This window comes from Aspergillus lucknowensis (assembly GCF_044049455.1).
Source record: "Aspergillus lucknowensis strain CBS 449.75 chromosome Unknown BJX67scaffold_36, whole genome shotgun sequence".
Taxonomy (NCBI): Eukaryota; Fungi; Ascomycota; class Eurotiomycetes; order Eurotiales; family Aspergillaceae; genus Aspergillus; species Aspergillus lucknowensis.
The window spans coordinates 120461-137333 of record NW_027263580.1 but is presented as its reverse complement, the minus strand read 5'-3'; the positions used below and the strand labels follow the sequence as shown (position 1 = coordinate 137333).

The following is a 16873-nucleotide window of genomic DNA, read 5'->3' as shown; positions in this document are numbered from 1 at the left end:
GGCCAAGAGGCAGTCGGTTGGAACCATCCAAACCCGCTGGTGGGAGGCTAGACGGGGAAAAAGAGCATTACGGTGCTAAGAAGTTCTGTGTCACAAGAGAAGTAATGTCACACCATGTCGTACATTCACCTTACGGTCGTTGCCATCGTTCCTTAGAATGACAGCTTGGGATCCCAGAATCAGACCTCCGACCAATCGCCATGCAAAGTAATCCATGGGCTTCTCGCTCGCCTTTCCAAACTTTTTCTCATTAAGCGCCAGTATCTCTCGCTGGCGCCAACACGGCTCAGCTTGGTATTGGCAATCTTCAGTCAAGACACCAGGTATGCTCTTGTCATGCGGACACCTGCCGAGTACGTTTGCATGAGTCGTTTTTAGCGCGCTTTCTCCGTCTGTGGCTTATAGACGAGTGTCATGAAAGTCGGAGTGAATGTTTGCGCGTTACCTAGAAGGATCTGTGTCCTCTGGGGAAAGAGGCTGTAGCTGTCCTCCATCATCAAACAAATTTTGGAGAGACCGGTCAAAACTCGGCGGGTACTTTTGACAACGTGCCAACGATCTCGAATGAGATGCACGACAGCATGGTTGTCAGTGCTACCCAGGATCCACTCGTGGCATCCTGTTCAGGTATTCGGGTTTAAAGGCCACAAGTCCCTGCAAACGAACTATTTCGTAAAAATTACACTAATGTCTCGGAAGCCAGAGCTCCACGTCTTAGAATTCGAGATAACGGCGGTTTCATAGGTTCGACTGGATTACCTGAGACTTAGTGACACATGAACTCAGATCCTGAGCAGAGACTAGTTCAGAAAGACCAAGATGTGGGAATGGGCCGAGTGTCAAGTCGCCTAAGGGGGGGGGACGGGTGAGGCTGCACCTGTCCTGTCCCTTGGATCGTTATTTCATCTGCGTACAGTCGAAATCAGCGTAGCAAAGTGTAGGGGAGAGTCATGAAAATCAATACTCGGAGTAGTTGAAGGAAAAATGGATCAAGATGGGAGAGGCGCGTCCAATGATACGGACATGAAGGAGGAAGCTTTCCGGTGTATCGAACAGTGTCTTAGGTACCTTGGAGCGTCGTCAGTCCCAACAGTGACGTGGGGTCAGATTGAGCTTCTCTCGTAACATGCACGGCGCTCAGGGGTGCTCTGAAATCTGTACAGAGTATGTATGCAGAGAAGACAAATGTACCTCACCTGCATGTACAAAAAGGCAACTGTGTCAACCTCGATGATATGCATGTGCTCCCTTTGCGGTATGACCTGGCCAGACAACAAATATGGTGTGGCGCCACGATGTTAATCATTTCCTACCTCACGAGCCCGCTGATGGGAGTGTCTGTAAGTTGACAGGCCTAATGTAGACCTTAGGTAGTCAAAGTGAGAATCACAAAAGAGATGGAGAGCTGGGAGTTGGCGCGTGCAGGATTCGAGAAGAAAGGTGGCAAGCATCAAGGATGTTGAGCAGCTGAAGACAGGTGACGTGTGCGGAAAATCCTTCCCTACCTTACATCTGTGTGCCAGTGTGCTGGCCAACAATATACATGATTCGCAATAGGGCTAGGCACAAGTTGAGAGCAGCCAGTCAGAAATTGCTGGCGGTGCTCGGCACGGTTTCCAAGCCGTCAGGCCCTTGTTTGGCTTGATCATAGCGTAAGGAAGATTAAGGGAACATGGGAACTCCACCACGTGTGCTCCCCAGATCAAGACGGCGTTGGGGTCTTGCTGCGTGGTTCGGCGAACCGGGCGAAATAAATCTCCATAACCATAATACAATTCTGAGGGCGGTTGGGAGAAGCTGCAGGAGAGCGCCCCGTTATTTTCCAACGCCTCTGTCGTGGAACTGCAAGGATAGAAACGAGTCAGGCAAGGAGGTAGTACTTCAAGGCCGTCGTCGCTCATGTGTCGAAATATCGCCTCGCGGTGACAGCTATGGACGACAGAATTCTCCGTAGAGGAGCAATGCCAAAGGGTTACAGTTAGACTGCCACCGCGCGCAAGGTCGCAGTCGCCCAAGCTCTTTTTCTCTCTGAGGGCAAGTCGTATGGTGGGATTGTCTCGATGCGGACCGCCTGGTTTGACAATGCTCTGCAAGTTTAATCACGAAAGTGAGAGACGCGTCTCATCCCGTTCACCTTCCAGCAGGTGTTCGCGTTCACCTCCTCTGGCCATGGTCAAATTCATCATAAATTCCAGGACTTTACCCAGCCCATGGAACAATTTCCTTTGGCCGAGGTCACGCCCGGGCTCTAGTCCAACAGGGGTTTCCGGAATCTATGATGCGAGGGAGAAAGGGTGGTCCCGGTTACACGGAGGTGCGCGGATCCTGCCGTCCGAGAGATGCGAGCATGTCAATCACATCAACAATCGGGTTGAAATCGAAATCCTGCTTGCCAGGCCCTGTAATACCGACATAATTAGACCGTGACGAAGCATCTGGGGGCTGCAGACAGTCCAACCCCGGCGGTGACGGCGGCAAGCTTGGTGCTTCAGCACGTAAGTCGTGGCGGCTGGGATGATCAATGGAATCTCGGGAAGTGCGCGCAGGCGGCTCCGCCTTTGGAGCTTTTCTCTCTCCTTGGCAACAGAATCCAATTGCGAAGCTCCCTCGATCTTCAACGAAACAGCTCGTCCCCTAGCCGTCTATCCCCCATTTTATTTCCAGGCCGAGACCGAAGTCCAGCCTTGCCACATATCCCCGCATATCCGAGTGTACAATTCCGCGGAGCCTTCATTGATCTTCTCATATCTTGTTTGCTGAACGCGGCGTCAGCCTCTCTTGGAACAGATGCAATGAGCGTCCTCCTGGAAACGTCCTTGGGGGACATCGTCATCGATCTCCTCGTTGACGAGTCTTCTAAAGCGTGTGAAAAGTAGGTTTTTATTACTTTTCCCAGACGTCATTTCCGGGTGTTATTGATTCCCCTTTGTCGTGTCGAGTGGCTGAACGAGAAACTAAAGCTGTCTCCCTTCTATGACTCTAGCTTCGTGAAGCTCTGCAAAGTCAAATACTACAATTTCTCGCCCATATATAGCGTCCAAAAGAACTTCACCTTCCAAACCGGCGACCCCATCGGCCCCGATTCTCCAGACAGTGATGGCGGGTCATCGATTTGGGGTTTGCTGGAGGGACCATCCAAAAAGGCCATCCCCCTCGGGCTCCCACCCAAACTGAAGCACGACGAAAGAGGCACCGTGAGCATGGCAGCCGTACCCTCACCGCATGATCCCGACTTGCGCCTCATCACAAGCCAGTTCATCGTCACCCTCGGAGACAATCTCGACTATCTGGATGGCAAGGCCGTGGTCTTCGGGAGGGTGGTAGAGGGCTTCGACGTACTCGAGAAAGTCAACGAATCCTTTATTGATGACCGCGGGCGACCACTAAAGGATATTCGTATTCGCCATACAGTCATACTCGATGACCCTTTCGACGACCCTCCAGGGTTGGTGGAACCACCAGAGAGTCCCTTGCCAACAAAGGCGCAATTGGCTACGGTTAGGATTGCTGATGACGAAGACCTCGGTGACGATATGGATGAAGAGTCTATGGAGAGACTTCGTCGTGAGCGGGAAGCAAGGGCGCAAGCATTGACATTGGAAATGGTCGGGGATCTACCGTTTGCTGAGGTTAAACCTCCAGAAAATGTTCTGTTCGTCTGCAAATTGAACCCTGTGACTCAAGGTACGATATTTAGACATGTCTCCTTTTCAGCAGTGTGCACTAACAGCCGGTGGCAGATGAGGATCTTGAGTTGATCTTTAGCCGTTTTGGGAAGATCCTGTCTTGCGAAGTCATCCGAGATAAACGGACAGGTGATAGTCTGCAGTACGCGTTCATAGAATTTGACGATCAGAAGGATTGTGAACAGGCATATTTCAAGATGCAAGGAGTCTTGATAGACGATCACCGAATTCACGTGGACTTCTCACAGAGTGTGAGTTGTGCCCCTCCTTACTCTCCATTACTTTGTGATGTTCATGTTTTATACAGGTATCGAAATTGTCCGAAAGCTGGCGCAATGCCACGATTTCAAAACGCAGTACCCAACGAGGCGGTTTTGGTGGGGTAGCCAGCTTGGAGAAGAAGCGTCAGTACAGAGCGTCCGAAAACCCTCATCGAACCGGCGATTACAATATGATCTTCGAGAAGAAAGATAGCAATAGACGCCCCGAACCGGGGGTGCGATCGGACAGCCGAAGCCCTCAACGAGAATCTCGCCAGGGTCGAAGAGATAGCCGAAGTCCCCGGCGAGATCTCGACCGGGATCGATACAGGAAGAGACCCTACAGTCGAAGCCCTGCACGAAAAGCCTCTTTCCGTGACAGAGACAGACGCGGCTACTACGAAACCGATCGTCGTCGCGATTATCGTGATTACGGCAGGTATGAGGATTATCGACGTCGATAGCAGGAGGAGCTTGGACTGGTGACACCCAGCCTAGAAGTTACTGATGAGGAAACGAGCCCTGTAAATCAAGTGACATATAACCCCTAACCGCGGCGATGACATCTTTGAGAGGCGCTGGGCCCTTGTTGACAATCCTCCTCCATTGAAGTGAGCACTCGTCTGAAGGCGCCATTTCTATTTGTAGCGGCGCTATTTGAGTGGCGGCTGTGGAATCCGTCAGGTCGGTGAAACCGGGCCCCGCCTCGCCCAACAGCCCCGCGCGGATTGGTTGTTCTGGGCAAGACAAGTGTGAGCATGGCAAGGATTGAGAGCAAAGCCTGAATAATGGGGCTGCGTTCCAACTAAAAATAAGCGAATTATCGAGATGTTGTTCTGGTGGAAGCTCGGCGGTCGATACTCGGAATAAATAGTCAAGCTTGGTTACCGGGACACCCTTTCATGACTTCGATGCCCATACCAAACGAGGAACCACCAACTCTCCCCGTGCTCCCTCGTTCAAGAACTCGAACCCTCGCTCCTCTCCGCTAATACTATCCTCTCTTCCTTTTCTTTATTTTACATCTTCATTGATCCCCTGTCCCTGAATTCTTCCAATTGCCTCTGTTCCTCGTTCACGTAATGGCTGCCGCTATTAGGAATCTTGTGGACAGATTCCAGAATCACTCCGAGACCCTTCCTCGTGAGCCTTCCGCTGGAGAGATCCAGGAGCTCAGGGATAAATATGAGAAATCAGACCAATCACAAGTCTTTGCGTTTTTTGATGAACTGAGCCAAACAGAGAAGACTCGACTTTTCCACCAACTGTCCAACTTTGACCCGATCCGCATCAACGAGTTGGCCGACAAGGCCCTCAACCCTCCCAAAGCTGAAGAGACTTCTGTCTCCCTCGAGCCACTCCCCGAAGTCGCTACTGCCTCGATCCTCGACTCCGATCCGAAAGATATCCAGTATTATTATGACGAGGGCCTCAATCTCGTTGCGGAGAACAAAGTTGCGGTGGTCCTGCTTGCAGGAGGGCAGGGTACTCGGTTGGGAAGCTCCCAGCCCAAGGGCTGTTTCGATATCGGGCTTCCTAGTCATAAATCCCTGTTCCAGATCCAGGCAGAGCGCATTGCCAAGCTCCAACTCCTTGCAAAGAAGAAGTCCGGCAAGGATTCCCTAATTCCTTGGTATGTGATGACGAGTGGACCGACGCGAAAGCCGACGGAAGAGTACTTCCAAGAACACAATTACTTTGGGTTGGACAAAAGCAATGTCTTTATTTTTGAGCAGGGTGTCTTGCCGTGCATCTCAAATGAAGGCAAGATTCTGCTGGAAAGCAAGTCTAAGGTAAGTCATCTTTATCAAAACCACGGTTGTCGAGTCACCAGTTTCTCACCCGCGATGTCCTCAGGTGGCGGTTGCGCCCGATGGCAATGGAGGAATCTACCAAGCCTTGCTTACTTCTGGCGTAAGGGAGGACATGCGGAAGCGTGGAATCAAGCACATCCACGCTTACTGTGTCGACAACTGCCTGGTCAAGGTTGCGGACCCTGTTTTCATCGGATTTGCGGCTTCGAAGAAGGTTGATATTGCTACAAAGGTAGTGCGGAAGCGCAACGCGACCGAGTCAGTGGGCTTGATTCTTCAGAAAAACGGCAAGCCAGATGTGGTCGAATACTCCGAAATCGACAAGGAGACAGCAGAAGCCAAGGACCCAAAGAATCCCAGCCTGCTGAAATTCCGCGCCGCCAACATTGTGAACCATTATTACTCGTTCGAGTTCTTCGACTCCATCGAAACTTGGGCCCACAAGATGCCTCACCATATCGCCCGGAAAAAGATTCCTTGCGTTAACACTGAAAGCGGCGAGATCGTTAAGCCCGAGAAGCCAAACGGTATCAAGCTGGAACAATTTGTCTTTGATGTTTTCCCCTTGCTTTCTCTCGAAAAGTTCGCCAGCATTGAAGTGCGCCGCGAGGACGAATTCTCGCCCCTCAAGAACGCCCGAGGCACGGGAGAGGACGACCCAGACACCAGCAAGCGCGACATAATGAATCAAGGCCAGCGATGGATTGAGAACGCAGGCGGTGTTATTTTGACAGAGGCGGATGCTGTTGGAGTCGAAGTATCGCCTTTGATCAGCTACGTAAGTTCTTCATCGTACTCTTGTCGAATTCGTGTTGACTGAAGTCTGCGGTACAGGGCGGAGAAGGGCTGGAATTCCTGAAAGGTCGCGAGATCAAAGCACCTGCTATAATTGAGAAAGAGGAGTAGATCCCACCGAGGTCTTCTCTCGTTCCCTCCTGTCGATGATAAACCCTGATGCAGCATGGGAACAAAATGCCCTCTCTCTAGAGTAAATGTACAGTGGAGCATTACTTGTGTCCCTCCAGTACTTAATATAAATATATACATTAGGCATGTCTGGAACACGAATCCTCCTTCGTCCACGTTGAGGTGATCTTCCGTGTCGTGGAAGTGCCTTGGGGCGGCATTCCCCGTGTGGGAATCTGGGGTCTCAAGCACCTTACGCAATACGGGAAGGTCCGGGAGTTAAAGTTTTTCCTCAGCCCGTTTTTCTTTTTCTCCTCTTGGCTTTTGATTGCCTGTGGTCTGTTAAGAATCTTCAAATTATCTGGTACTCCCGTGGGTTACAGAATTTTGGAAACGACACCTTCTCGACTCGATAATTCGGAGGTTCGGTGCGTAGTGGGATTTGCAGAATGTGAGTTCGCTCCTCGATTGTGTGTGTGGCTCGAGAGCTCCAGTCTTTGTCAGCCCACCATTTTTTCGAGTCCTGACAGTGGGCTGTTGTGATTGCTTCTCCTCCAAGGTTCTCACGCTGACGATCAACTCAGCGCTGTCGACAAGGAGATCTGAAGTTTGTTGGTTTCAGAAAGGGTGAGTGAGCTCCCGGGGTATCCTTCGTGGCTCTGTCATGTCTACTGCGGCCCTCGCCGTTGGCTGCTCGCTGTCCCAGCTCTCCCCACGCCGTTTAAGCTTCGCATTCCGAGCAATGTTCCCTTTTCCGAATTGCCTGTCACTTTCTGCCGGACGTTACTTTCGCCGTATCATGGACTATGGCCTGTCCTCTTCGCTCTCTTCCTCGCGTTTGCGCGTCTCATTTGATACCAATCTTACCAATCTTACCATGCCGATCCACAGTCACCATTTTCCAACGTACGAGTTGGCTCAGCATTGCTGACTGAGGAGTTGCCATATCCAGGCCGCTATATAGACAAAATGTTGCTTTCCCGACGTGCTTGCTACAAGTGTGGCAACATTGGCCATTACGCTGGTTAGTTGTGGGAAACGAACACTGGGAGTGAGAACCGGAATGTGCTAATAATCTTGTGAAGAGGTCTGCTCGTCTTCTGAGCGCCTCTGCTATAATTGTGGGTACTATATCCTCCTTTTCTCTAGAATTTTGCGCTGACTTATCGGGCCAACTTAGGCAAGCAGCCTGGTAAGTTTCAGGCGAAGCAAGCGGCAATGCACGGACCAGATATCTGATTGACGGACAGGACACGAGTCCAGCAGCTGCCCGCGTCCTCGTACCACCGAGAGTGAGTGCCCACCGGTCTTTGTCTCGAAAAAGTGCAGCAGCACTGATAATTATAAACTCCCAGCCAAGCAATGCTACAACTGCCAAGGCCTAGGCCATGTTCAGGCTGACTGTCCCACATTGCGCCTCAACGGCGCGAACGGTCGTTGCTACAACTGCAGCCAGCCCGGCCACCTTGCTGTATGCCCAGCACTCAATATACGCGTCCACAAGCAAGGCTAACCCTGCCGATCAACTAGCGTAACTGCCCAGCTCCTGCTTCTGGTGCTCCCCGGGGCGCTGGTGCTCCTCGTGGCGGATTCAACGGAGGCTTCCGCAGTGGATATGGTTACCCCCGCGCTGCCACCTGCTACAAGTGCGGTGGCCCTAACCATTTCGCCCGTGATTGCCAGGCTCAGGCTATGAAATGCTACGCCTGTGGGAAACTTGTACGCGCAGTTGTGACTTGTCTACTTCAGAAGACTAACGTGTCGTCTAGGGTCACATTTCCCGTGATTGCACGGCTCCTAACGGTGGCCCCTTGAGCTCTGCTGGCAAGGTTTGCTACAAGTGTTCTCAAGCTGGTCATATATCCCGGGATTGCCCCAACAATGAGATTACCGTCCAGCAGCCCGCGGAGTCTGGTGTCCCTGTGGTGGCTACTACTACCGTTGAGGCGAGCACGGAAGCTGCTCCTGTTGCGGCCGCGGCTCCCACCACTGCTGTCGCCTAGAGGGAGAGAGAGGCCAACGAAAACGGCTATCTCGGGCTACTCAAATCCCTGTATAGCCGCCTATCCATACTTTCTGTTGGCTTTGTATGGGGCTTACCGACTCTGGTTCGGATTCGTTTCCTTCCCCGTGTTTCTTTCTTTGCATATATTACACCCACATCATGTTTCTTTTTTCGGCACGTCCTTTCCTTACTCCTCTCATGTATACGACGAACAAAAGTTTCACGACGACTTAGGTTTCCCTACAGCTTGGATCCTATGCACGATTCAGGGTCTTATGATTGGCGTCTATTGTACTCCTCGGGTATCTTTCTCATTCATACTATAGGTGCGGCAAGGAGACGAGGCGAGGCGAGGCGAAGCGAAGCGAAGGGTTAATCGAGGGCAGGCGAGATGTTGGTGGACTGAAGCACGCGTGTTATGCAAGAGAAAAGGCTTCGAAGCAGGCACGTATCGGATGATTATGCTGAAGATCGTGACTGAGCAAGGAAAGGTACCTGGCACGGTGGCTCCATATCCATCAGTGCGTACAATGTCCTTATATTTGTCGAAATTGAAGCAGAAAAAAAATAAGAAAATGTATTTTCCGGTATTCAGACACCCACTATGCTTTGCGTCCGAAGGTCCTCTTGTGTTTCTACCTAATATATAGGATATCCTCGCTGAAGGCCAAGGAATTCTGTTTCTTCAGCTTTCCCTTCGTACCCGAATCGTAGCGGCTCAGAGTCTGATTCAAAGCTCAGATCCTTTCCAGGACTGTATGATAACGGCTCCTTGACCCCGGACTACTGTGTTCGTCCACCCCATTGCCTCAAGTTAAAATCCCGATCATTCCCCTTCTCAGGGGAGGAATCCCGTGACGCCTCCAGCTTCCTCGCCATCCTCTCCCTACTAGTCCCCGTGTCCTGCAGGTAGTCGCGGGAACCATCCTCCGGCCGTATATCTCTCTATCTACACATCTTATCTTAACTCCTTCTCGAGCCCTCCACAATGCCTGGATCTGAGGCCAGCGACGAATTCGGTGACGACGTAAGCCCCTCGGCCTCCTGAAGGCGCTTGGAATCCAATCTGACTCGTAACGGTTTGCTAACTCACAATGGCGGGTTGGCACGCGGTAGGATTTTATCGTGGATATCGACTGCATCCAAGCTCATGGTACTCCCTACTACTTACTCCCTTACGCGGTTGAATATTGACCATATAAGGGATTGGCGCCGCGGACATCACAAAGCTCAAGGGGAATGGATTCTACACTATTGCCGTACTTCGTGCCTAACCCTCGTTTCGCAATGCTGGTTCTTACTCTGCTGCCGTTATAGTCTATCCATGGAGCCACGAGGAAGACTCTATTAAAAATCAAGGGATTCAGTGAGATCAAAGTGGAAAAGATCAAGGAGGCTGTCAACAAATGTCTGGTAGGGACTTTGCGACCTTCAAATGATCTCGCTGAGTTAGCTGATCAAGTTAGCCCTCGGCTTCTGGATTCATCACGGCAATGGAGCTAAGCCACCAGCGGAAGAGAGTCGTTCGTATCTCAACGGGGAGCAAGCAATTCGACTCGATTCTTGGAGGGTATGATTCAGGTTAGTGCAAGAGGCGTAGAGTGCCACTGACATCACATTTAGTGGTTTTCAGAGTATGAGCATCAGTGAAGTATTCGGAGAATTCCGCTGCGGCAAGACCCAGCTCTCACATACCATGTCCGTTGTTGCACAGCTCCCCAAGGAGATGGGTGGCGCGGAGGGCAAGGTTGCCTACATTGACACAGAGGGCACCTTTCGCCCAGAGCGTATCAGCCAGATCGCAGAACGGTTTGGAGTTGACCCTGACTCTGCGAAGGAGAACATCGCCTATGCTCGTGCTCTGAATAGCGAGCACCAGCTAGAACTGCTCAACACCCTCAGCAAAGAATTCGTTGGCGGGGAATACAGGCTGTTGGTTATCGACAGTATCATGAATTGCTTTCGAGTCGATTTCTGTGGCCGTGGAGAGCTGGCAGACCGCCAACAAAAGCTCAACCAGTTCCTGATGAAGCTCGCTCATATGGCTGAAGGTACGTCTAGTTCTCTTTGCGTTGAGTGCCAGAAAGTTAAGGATCTCAATACCTAGAATTCAATGTGTGTGTCTTGATGGTAAGTTTCCCATACACCTGGCTCAATCGACACTCATCAGTCAATCCAGACGAACCAAGTCCAAAGCGATCCCGGCGCCAGTGCTCTCTTCGCCGGAGCCGACGGCCGGAAGCCTGTTGGTGGGCATGTCCTTGCGCACGCTTCGACGACTCGCGTGTTGCTTCGAAAGGGTCGTGGCGAAGAGCGCGTGGCCAAAATACAGGATTCTCCGGGTTCGTATCCTCTTATAGGACGAAACTCGTCGGCTAACTATGTGCTCCAGACTGTCCTGAAAGGGAGGCGACGTATGTCATCACAAACGGTGGAATCAACGACCCTGACAAGGTGTAAGTGGGAGGAACTCTGCACGATGAATATCCTGAAATAGCAACTGAAAAATATCGAGAATATTCATGTCAATGTCAGCGATAATGTTGTTCGAATGTTGTCTGTGTGGAGAGTAGATATGCACTGTTCTTGGAACGACTCGGGCTCGACTTCATGGGGTCACGGTGGGTTCGTACCACCCGAGCCAATCAACTAGCCTGTAAAATTTCCGCTCCACCTCCGCGGACAAAATTCAAGATCCCAACCCTCAACCTTCCTCACCTTGCGAACAATCAAGAAAAGCAAGCAAGGAAGCCAAAATGAACAAAGATCTCGAGATATCGGGCTACATAGTATTGCCCCTCCAACTCCCCAGCACTCCGTCCTTCCCAACACCAGCAACGCACTACCTCTATCTCCGACCCCATGAACCGCGCATTCCAGATCCTGACACTCCTCGCTCGCTCTTCCTCGTGAACATTCCCATAGACACAACAGAGACGCACCTCCGCCACCTCTTTAGCACACAACTTTCCTCCGGCCGCATCGAACGCGTCGACTTCGAATCAGTCCGCACAGGGAAGAAGAGCGACGCAGCGAAGATCGCGCTCCTACAAGGGACAAACATTGCAAAGGGCAAGAAGCGCAAGCGCGTGACCGCCGATGAGCTCGAAGGCAGACTAGATGAGTTTTCGCTCCCGTCAACATGGGACCGCCAGCTACATCGTAGCGGGTCGCACGCGGTCGTGGTTTTCGTCGATAAGGCCAGCATGGAGGCGAGTCTGAAAGCTGCTCGGAAGGCCGCTCGGAAATCAAGCGCCATTATCTGGGGCGATGGGATTGACGAGTCTCGCCTGCCCCGGCTCGGTCTTCAGCGGTATCTCGCCCACCAGCGAGCTTGTTACCCGCCCCGTGCGGATCTGCTGCGCTCAGTGAACGAATACATGAATGTATTTACGGAGGTTGCAGAGGCTAGGAAGAGGGAGGCTGCTCGGCGGGCGGCGGAGCCGGACGAGGACGGGTTCGTTACTGTTACGAGTGGGCCGAAGCTCACGTCTGCGGCCGGGGAGGAAGAGGCGAAGCGATTGATCGAAAAGCAGAAGAAGAAAGAACAGGGATTCGGGGACTTCTATCGGTTCCAGTCTAGGGAGAAGAGGAAGGAGAGACAGATTGAGTTGTTGAAAAGGTTCGATGAGGATAAGAAGAAGCTGGAAGAGATGAAGATGAGGAAGGGGAAGATTAGGGTGCGTATTTCTTGTCGATTCCCCTCCGGCATACGGCGTTTTCCTGACTATTTCCCAGCCCGAATGATACTTCCGTATGATTTGCTTAATGTGGGTTTAGCATGGCGTTTGGAGGTTACAAAAACTTTTTCGCACTTTTTCAAGAGCTTATACAGCCCATCCAACTGTGAGACTGATAGCGGGCCGGAGCCTACGTGAGTAACCATTCTCTGTGTTTACTTTCTGTCTTGATTCCATGATGAATCCGCTGGGGCCAGAGTAGCAAGACTCAGTAATTGATGTCATGCACTGCCTTTAAACACCAGCATTATAACAAATCTTCTCACTTTTCTGAGCGGTCCACATGTACCCTGTTATCAAAATATATCTGTGCGACTTGGGCAACTGCTGACTCCGTACAGCGCAAAAGGGCTTATATGGACACATTCTTGAGAACTGTCTGGCTGGCTTAACGTACCATCATAGCTAGAAACAGAGTAATTGACTTGCGATCCACGAAAATCAACTTTACGATGCCCCTCCCAGTCTAATGTGACTTTGGCAGACAGCTATAAACTAATTTGTTACTCCGCACGGACCAGAGAAAGCTTGGCATGACATCTTCTGGATTGCACCAAAGCTTCGGGTACTTTACTGCTCCTCTGACATCAAGCCTTTCAAGTCGAGAATATTATTTCCAAGCTCAAGACTGTACCCTCATATTCAGGATATCAAACCACACATAGTCGCTTGGCCGCTAAACTGTAGCCGCATTCCAAACCCCTCCTTCGCAACATCTAGCCACAACCCCGCGTTAGTTCGCTCTGAGAACTCCTACACTTATGGCCTCTACCACAACCTTCCCAAGTAGGCACGGGGGCTTTATGCCACCCTCAGTCCTATCACCAACTCCATCAACATCAACAGTGACGCCGTCTCGTCTCCCAAAACAAAGATCCCACCCGCTCCGAGCTGGGTCCATGAAGGAGGCTACGGTGATCAACCATGTGGACAAGAACATTCTATCGATTAACAGGCGCCATGCGAAGAAATTTAGCAGTGCCTTTGAGCAACCCCAGAGACCATCTCAAACGGAGAATAGCGCCCCTCAGTCTCGCAGAAGCGGAAGTGGGGTAGGCACGGGAGGAGAGACAGAGGCTGAGACAGAAAAAGAGCGAGGCTATGAGAGTTTCAAGGAAGTCGCGCATGATATCGAGAGTCTTGTCGACGTACTCTGGGTTAGTGGGACTCGTACGCTTTCCCCAGGTTTTCCTTTTTCCGAAACCAGCGCCAACAATGGGTGCTTGGTTGTTTGCTATAAAGGAGGGCTCTAATCGAAGTACAGCATCGCTCCAAGTCCCTTACCTAATATCTCTCGCCGTTCTCGTTAATACCTACCTACCGGACTATCCCTTCACCGCGAAGGCGACATTCCGCCTCCTGCGCAAACTAGATTCCTTTTTTGCTTCACTGATTATCGGCGAAGATGCTGATACGGGTCAGCCACTCTCGGGTTTCGAGGGGCGTAGGAATATCGTCTCCATGACGGAGAAGGTGAGGGTTAAGAGTATTGCGGAGACAGCAAGGGTCATTGTCGTTGAGACTGAGGAGGGCCGGGACCCTTATGATGATGAGGGTGAGGATGAGGATGAGAGTGACGATGATGAGATGGACCTTGAGGTTGATGGGCCAGGGTTAGGTGAGGCACCTGGGAAGTGGGAGATGGAGACAGCGAGGGTGTATGAGAAGACAATCCAATTACTTGGAGATGAGCTGGGGAAGGCGGGTGAGTTTTGTGATGAAAATATGGCGCGCGGCGAGGAGGGGGAGGAAGAAGGAAACCGTCTATCTAGGAGTCCATCAGGAACAGTTCTGTGACTTGAAGATATTTTTCAAGCAGTCTATTCAACCAGCCATGTAGAAAACGATTATGGCCGGCGCAATGCAGTATATCTAACTAACTCCAGATGATAGGTAGGTAAAGGCACACCAGATAGGCATCTTCGCAAGTGTGGCCATTGTTTCTGCTGGGTAACCCGCGAGGATGAGATTCCTCGGCCGAATGTTTCGACGCGAAGCAGAAACCATTCGGAGAGGATGGTTGGAGTTTGTCCCGACCGAAAACGTAACCTGAGGAATCTGCAGGTGGGAATGTTTGGGAGCTTCACTCCTTAAGCTTCGTGTTCTGCGGTTGTTTTGGTGGGCTGATGCGATGGTCCGTGGCTCTGCGGTTTCTGCTGTCTGGATCTATAAAACCAAGTGGTATGGGCAATACCCAAAGCGATATTACCTACGGGAGAGCGCGAAAGTTCGTGCAGTTTATGGGGATCATCAGGGTCTTGCTTGAACGAAGGGTTGTTGCAAGGGGTTCCTGCAAGGGATCGGTTGGGGTGAGAGCTTGAATGACTGAGTGTCTCATCTCCAGAGCACGGTCCGCAACTTGGAGGGAGGTCGAGGGACCTCCAGCAGTATTCATATCGCTCGTTCGCATCCCACACGTAGAGGGAAGACCAGTTGCTTGCTGGCAACCAACCCGTGGGGCTCACAGCGTGGCCCCGACAGAGCTTGTCTCCAAGATCGGGGCTGAGGAAGCAAGGTAATTTACTCCATCCTATGATGAGTAAGGGGTTAAAGAGTTGGAATCCCTTGGTCTCGAGATCTGATTTTCATTCATGATCAATCAGCGACTTGAGCGTGATTGAGAGAGGAGGAATGTGGTTGGGACTGCAAGATTGAGGTGCAGCTGATCGCGTCGCGAACGCGTTATCCTTCGATTACTTCTCCTGAACAGGGTTAGTGGAGACTTGGTCCTGTGAGGCTCCGAGGTTCTGTGCGCTGTTCGCGAAAGGCAGTGTGTGGGAACCGAGAAGTGGGGGATGAGATCGAGGAAAGAGGCGCTCGGCGTGAGGCCTTTCAAATCTCATCCTTGCGGGCTCGTGTGCATTCTCCAAGGCCGAGAGCACCGGCATTGTGCTGCTTATCTCGCTGGAAGCATCTCGGTCCCGAGCTTGCTGCATTGAGATGGCTTGGCCAATGAGAAACACAGAGTGACAGCAACCCAAGATCTTGCTTCTGAGTGTGGAGTTTGGCCTGGCTTCATGGAGACTCGAAGCTGGGTGAGCTCCAGCGCTTGCTTCTTTCGATCGCGTCTCTTTTTTGTGGTGAGCTCAGTTCCCAATGTAATGTAAGGTGATGTAATTACACCAAGCTTACTGCCAGTGCGGCCCACGTCGAGATTCAATGGGAGGGCTGGGGCGTTCTTTGCAGGCGCTTCCTCCTCATCCCCGACTGATACAACGACTGCGATGTCGCTGCAGCACTCGGCCTTCCGTGAGGCTTCTGAAGTTCCCCAGGAATGACCTGATATGGCGCGTTTAGATTGCAGTGAGAAGTGTGCACGCACAAGCTCAGCCAAATGCACACACGACCTGTGACGATCCAAGGTTTCTGAGCCCGCAGTGGGGGGACACTTTCCGCTTTTCAGCCCTCTCTTGACTCTCGATTGTTCTCATGTTTCAGTCCTCCTGGTTCGCAGTTTCCCAGCAGTTCGGGGATCGTGGAATCATGGCTCATGGCGGATCCAAGGAACAATGGGCACTGGCGCGAGTGCAGGCGGAAATCGATCAACGAATAGCCTGAAGGCGTCCAGAGCCGAGGCGGAGACACCATGACGAAAGGGCCCATGGGACATGGGACACGAATGGGACTCGACGAGTCACAGTGCAAGAATGGAGTTTAGAAAACTCCTCACCAAGAAGCCCCCCTCATGTGCATGAAGCCAGGTCCTTGCAGATTCCTGCATATCATCATTTATTAATTTGGCTGTCTTGCGACTTCGCCCCTTGAGTTGATCGACTGGTCGCAGTCTCCGGGGACCTGCTTCTGAAGAAGAGGCAGAGCTGATGCGAGCACGCATCACATGTCTCCAGTCTTTTTGTAGTCTCCTGAGGCAGAGATGAGCATGCCCCAAAGTCCTGGAAGATCCTCTGCACCGACGGATGGTTGTCGAGGCGCTGGAGGTTTGGCCCCCTGACAATATCTCATAGATCCAGCCTCCTGGGTCGATCTTAGCCAGGCACAGCTCGACATGCCAATTCTTTTACCCCAAGATGCAACGCCTGCCCAGATTAGTGCATGCAATTGAATTTAAGATCATGTCAGGACAAGCCCGCAGGCTGCGGCGGTCATCTGGCCCAGCGCTGGTTGGCTGCTCTCCAAGGACGCTCGTATCCAGCCCGTACATACCATACCGTACCTGTATTTCTTGACCGTCAAAGGACTTGAGAGGTGAGCTCATCGTCATGATCTGGACAAGGAATTGCGGCGATTCTCGCAACGGACACTTTCGATTTAACTCTCGAGTCTTGAGCATCCGACATTGGAGTGCATCATCTGAGAGAACGGCTCGAGGAGACAAAGCTCCCCAGTCGTCCGACCCTGGCGCAACGTGAGGCCGAAGGAAGGAAGGGAAAATTCTTCGTCCCACCAGGCAGAGCGCTTCGCCCCTCCTCCTCTCCTCGCAGCAGCGGTGCTTGTGCGTGTG

General features: G+C 51.8%; 5 protein-coding genes across 5 annotated transcripts; all 5 read left to right on the top strand.

The window, feature by feature from the left end:
- Nucleotides 1-2567: 2567 nt before the first annotated feature.
- Nucleotides 2568-4452, top strand: BJX67DRAFT_195596 (PPIL4 family peptidylprolyl isomerase). The gene is made up of 4 exons (XM_071025391.1): nucleotides 2568-2872; nucleotides 2984-3684; nucleotides 3741-3937; nucleotides 3994-4452. The coding sequence occupies exons 1-4, from the start codon at nucleotides 2793-2795 to the stop codon at nucleotides 4408-4410; spliced, it is 1395 nt and encodes a 464-aa protein (XP_070883881.1). The 5' UTR covers nucleotides 2568-2792; the 3' UTR covers nucleotides 4411-4452.
- A 347-nt stretch (nucleotides 4453-4799) lies between these two features.
- BJX67DRAFT_359973 (UDP-N-acetylglucosamine diphosphorylase) lies at nucleotides 4800-7001 on the top strand. Its single transcript, XM_071029722.1, has 3 exons — nucleotides 4800-5739; nucleotides 5804-6538; nucleotides 6595-7001. Exons 1-3 carry the CDS (start codon nucleotides 5029-5031, stop codon nucleotides 6664-6666), a joined length of 1518 nt encoding a protein of 505 aa, XP_070883880.1. The 5' UTR covers nucleotides 4800-5028; the 3' UTR covers nucleotides 6667-7001.
- A 2658-nt stretch (nucleotides 7002-9659) lies between these two features.
- BJX67DRAFT_373542 (recombinase DMC1) lies at nucleotides 9660-11131 on the top strand (the record flags this gene model as incomplete). Its single annotated transcript, XM_071031408.1, has 8 exons — nucleotides 9660-9698; nucleotides 9788-9824; nucleotides 9875-9930; nucleotides 9989-10084; nucleotides 10138-10241; nucleotides 10295-10722; nucleotides 10861-11013; nucleotides 11064-11131. The coding sequence occupies 8 exons, from the start codon at nucleotides 9660-9662 to the stop codon at nucleotides 11129-11131; spliced, it is 981 nt and encodes a 326-aa protein (XP_070883879.1).
- A 296-nt stretch (nucleotides 11132-11427) lies between these two features.
- On the top strand, nucleotides 11428-12418 carry BJX67DRAFT_383316 (putative ribosomal small subunit assembly protein; the record flags this gene model as incomplete). The annotated part of the gene is made up of 2 exons (XM_071033436.1): nucleotides 11428-12351; nucleotides 12410-12418. 2 exons carry the CDS (start codon nucleotides 11428-11430, stop codon nucleotides 12416-12418), a joined length of 933 nt encoding a protein of 310 aa, XP_070883878.1.
- A 481-nt stretch (nucleotides 12419-12899) lies between these two features.
- On the top strand, nucleotides 12900-14414 carry BJX67DRAFT_195186 (general transcription factor IIH subunit TFB6 family). Its single transcript, XM_071025389.1, has 2 exons — nucleotides 12900-13581; nucleotides 13676-14414. Exons 1-2 carry the CDS (start codon nucleotides 13173-13175, stop codon nucleotides 14206-14208), a joined length of 942 nt encoding a protein of 313 aa, XP_070883877.1. The 5' UTR covers nucleotides 12900-13172; the 3' UTR covers nucleotides 14209-14414.
- The last annotated feature ends 2459 nt before the right edge of the window (nucleotides 14415-16873 follow it).

Excerpts from the sequence above, each read along its gene's own strand:
- BJX67DRAFT_195596 (XM_071025391.1), top strand. The coding sequence starts at position 2,793 with ATGAGCGTCCTCCTGGAAACGTCCTTGGGGGACATCGTCATCGATCTC. Across the intron at positions 3,685-3,740 it reads ATTGAACCCTGTGACTCAAG|ATGAGGATCTTGAGTTGATC; the intron begins GTACGATATTTA and ends AGCCGGTGGCAG. Across the intron at positions 3,938-3,993 it reads ACGTGGACTTCTCACAGAGT|GTATCGAAATTGTCCGAAAG; the intron begins GTGAGTTGTGCC and ends TGTTTTATACAG.
- BJX67DRAFT_359973 (XM_071029722.1), top strand. The coding sequence starts at position 5,029 with ATGGCTGCCGCTATTAGGAATCTTGTGGACAGATTCCAGAATCACTCC. Across the intron at positions 5,740-5,803 it reads TGCTGGAAAGCAAGTCTAAG|GTGGCGGTTGCGCCCGATGG; the intron begins GTAAGTCATCTT and ends CGATGTCCTCAG. Across the intron at positions 6,539-6,594 it reads TATCGCCTTTGATCAGCTAC|GGCGGAGAAGGGCTGGAATT; the intron begins GTAAGTTCTTCA and ends TCTGCGGTACAG.
- BJX67DRAFT_195186 (XM_071025389.1), top strand. The coding sequence starts at position 13,173 with ATGGCCTCTACCACAACCTTCCCAAGTAGGCACGGGGGCTTTATGCCA. Across the intron at positions 13,582-13,675 it reads ACTCTGGGTTAGTGGGACTC|CATCGCTCCAAGTCCCTTAC; the intron begins GTACGCTTTCCC and ends ATCGAAGTACAG.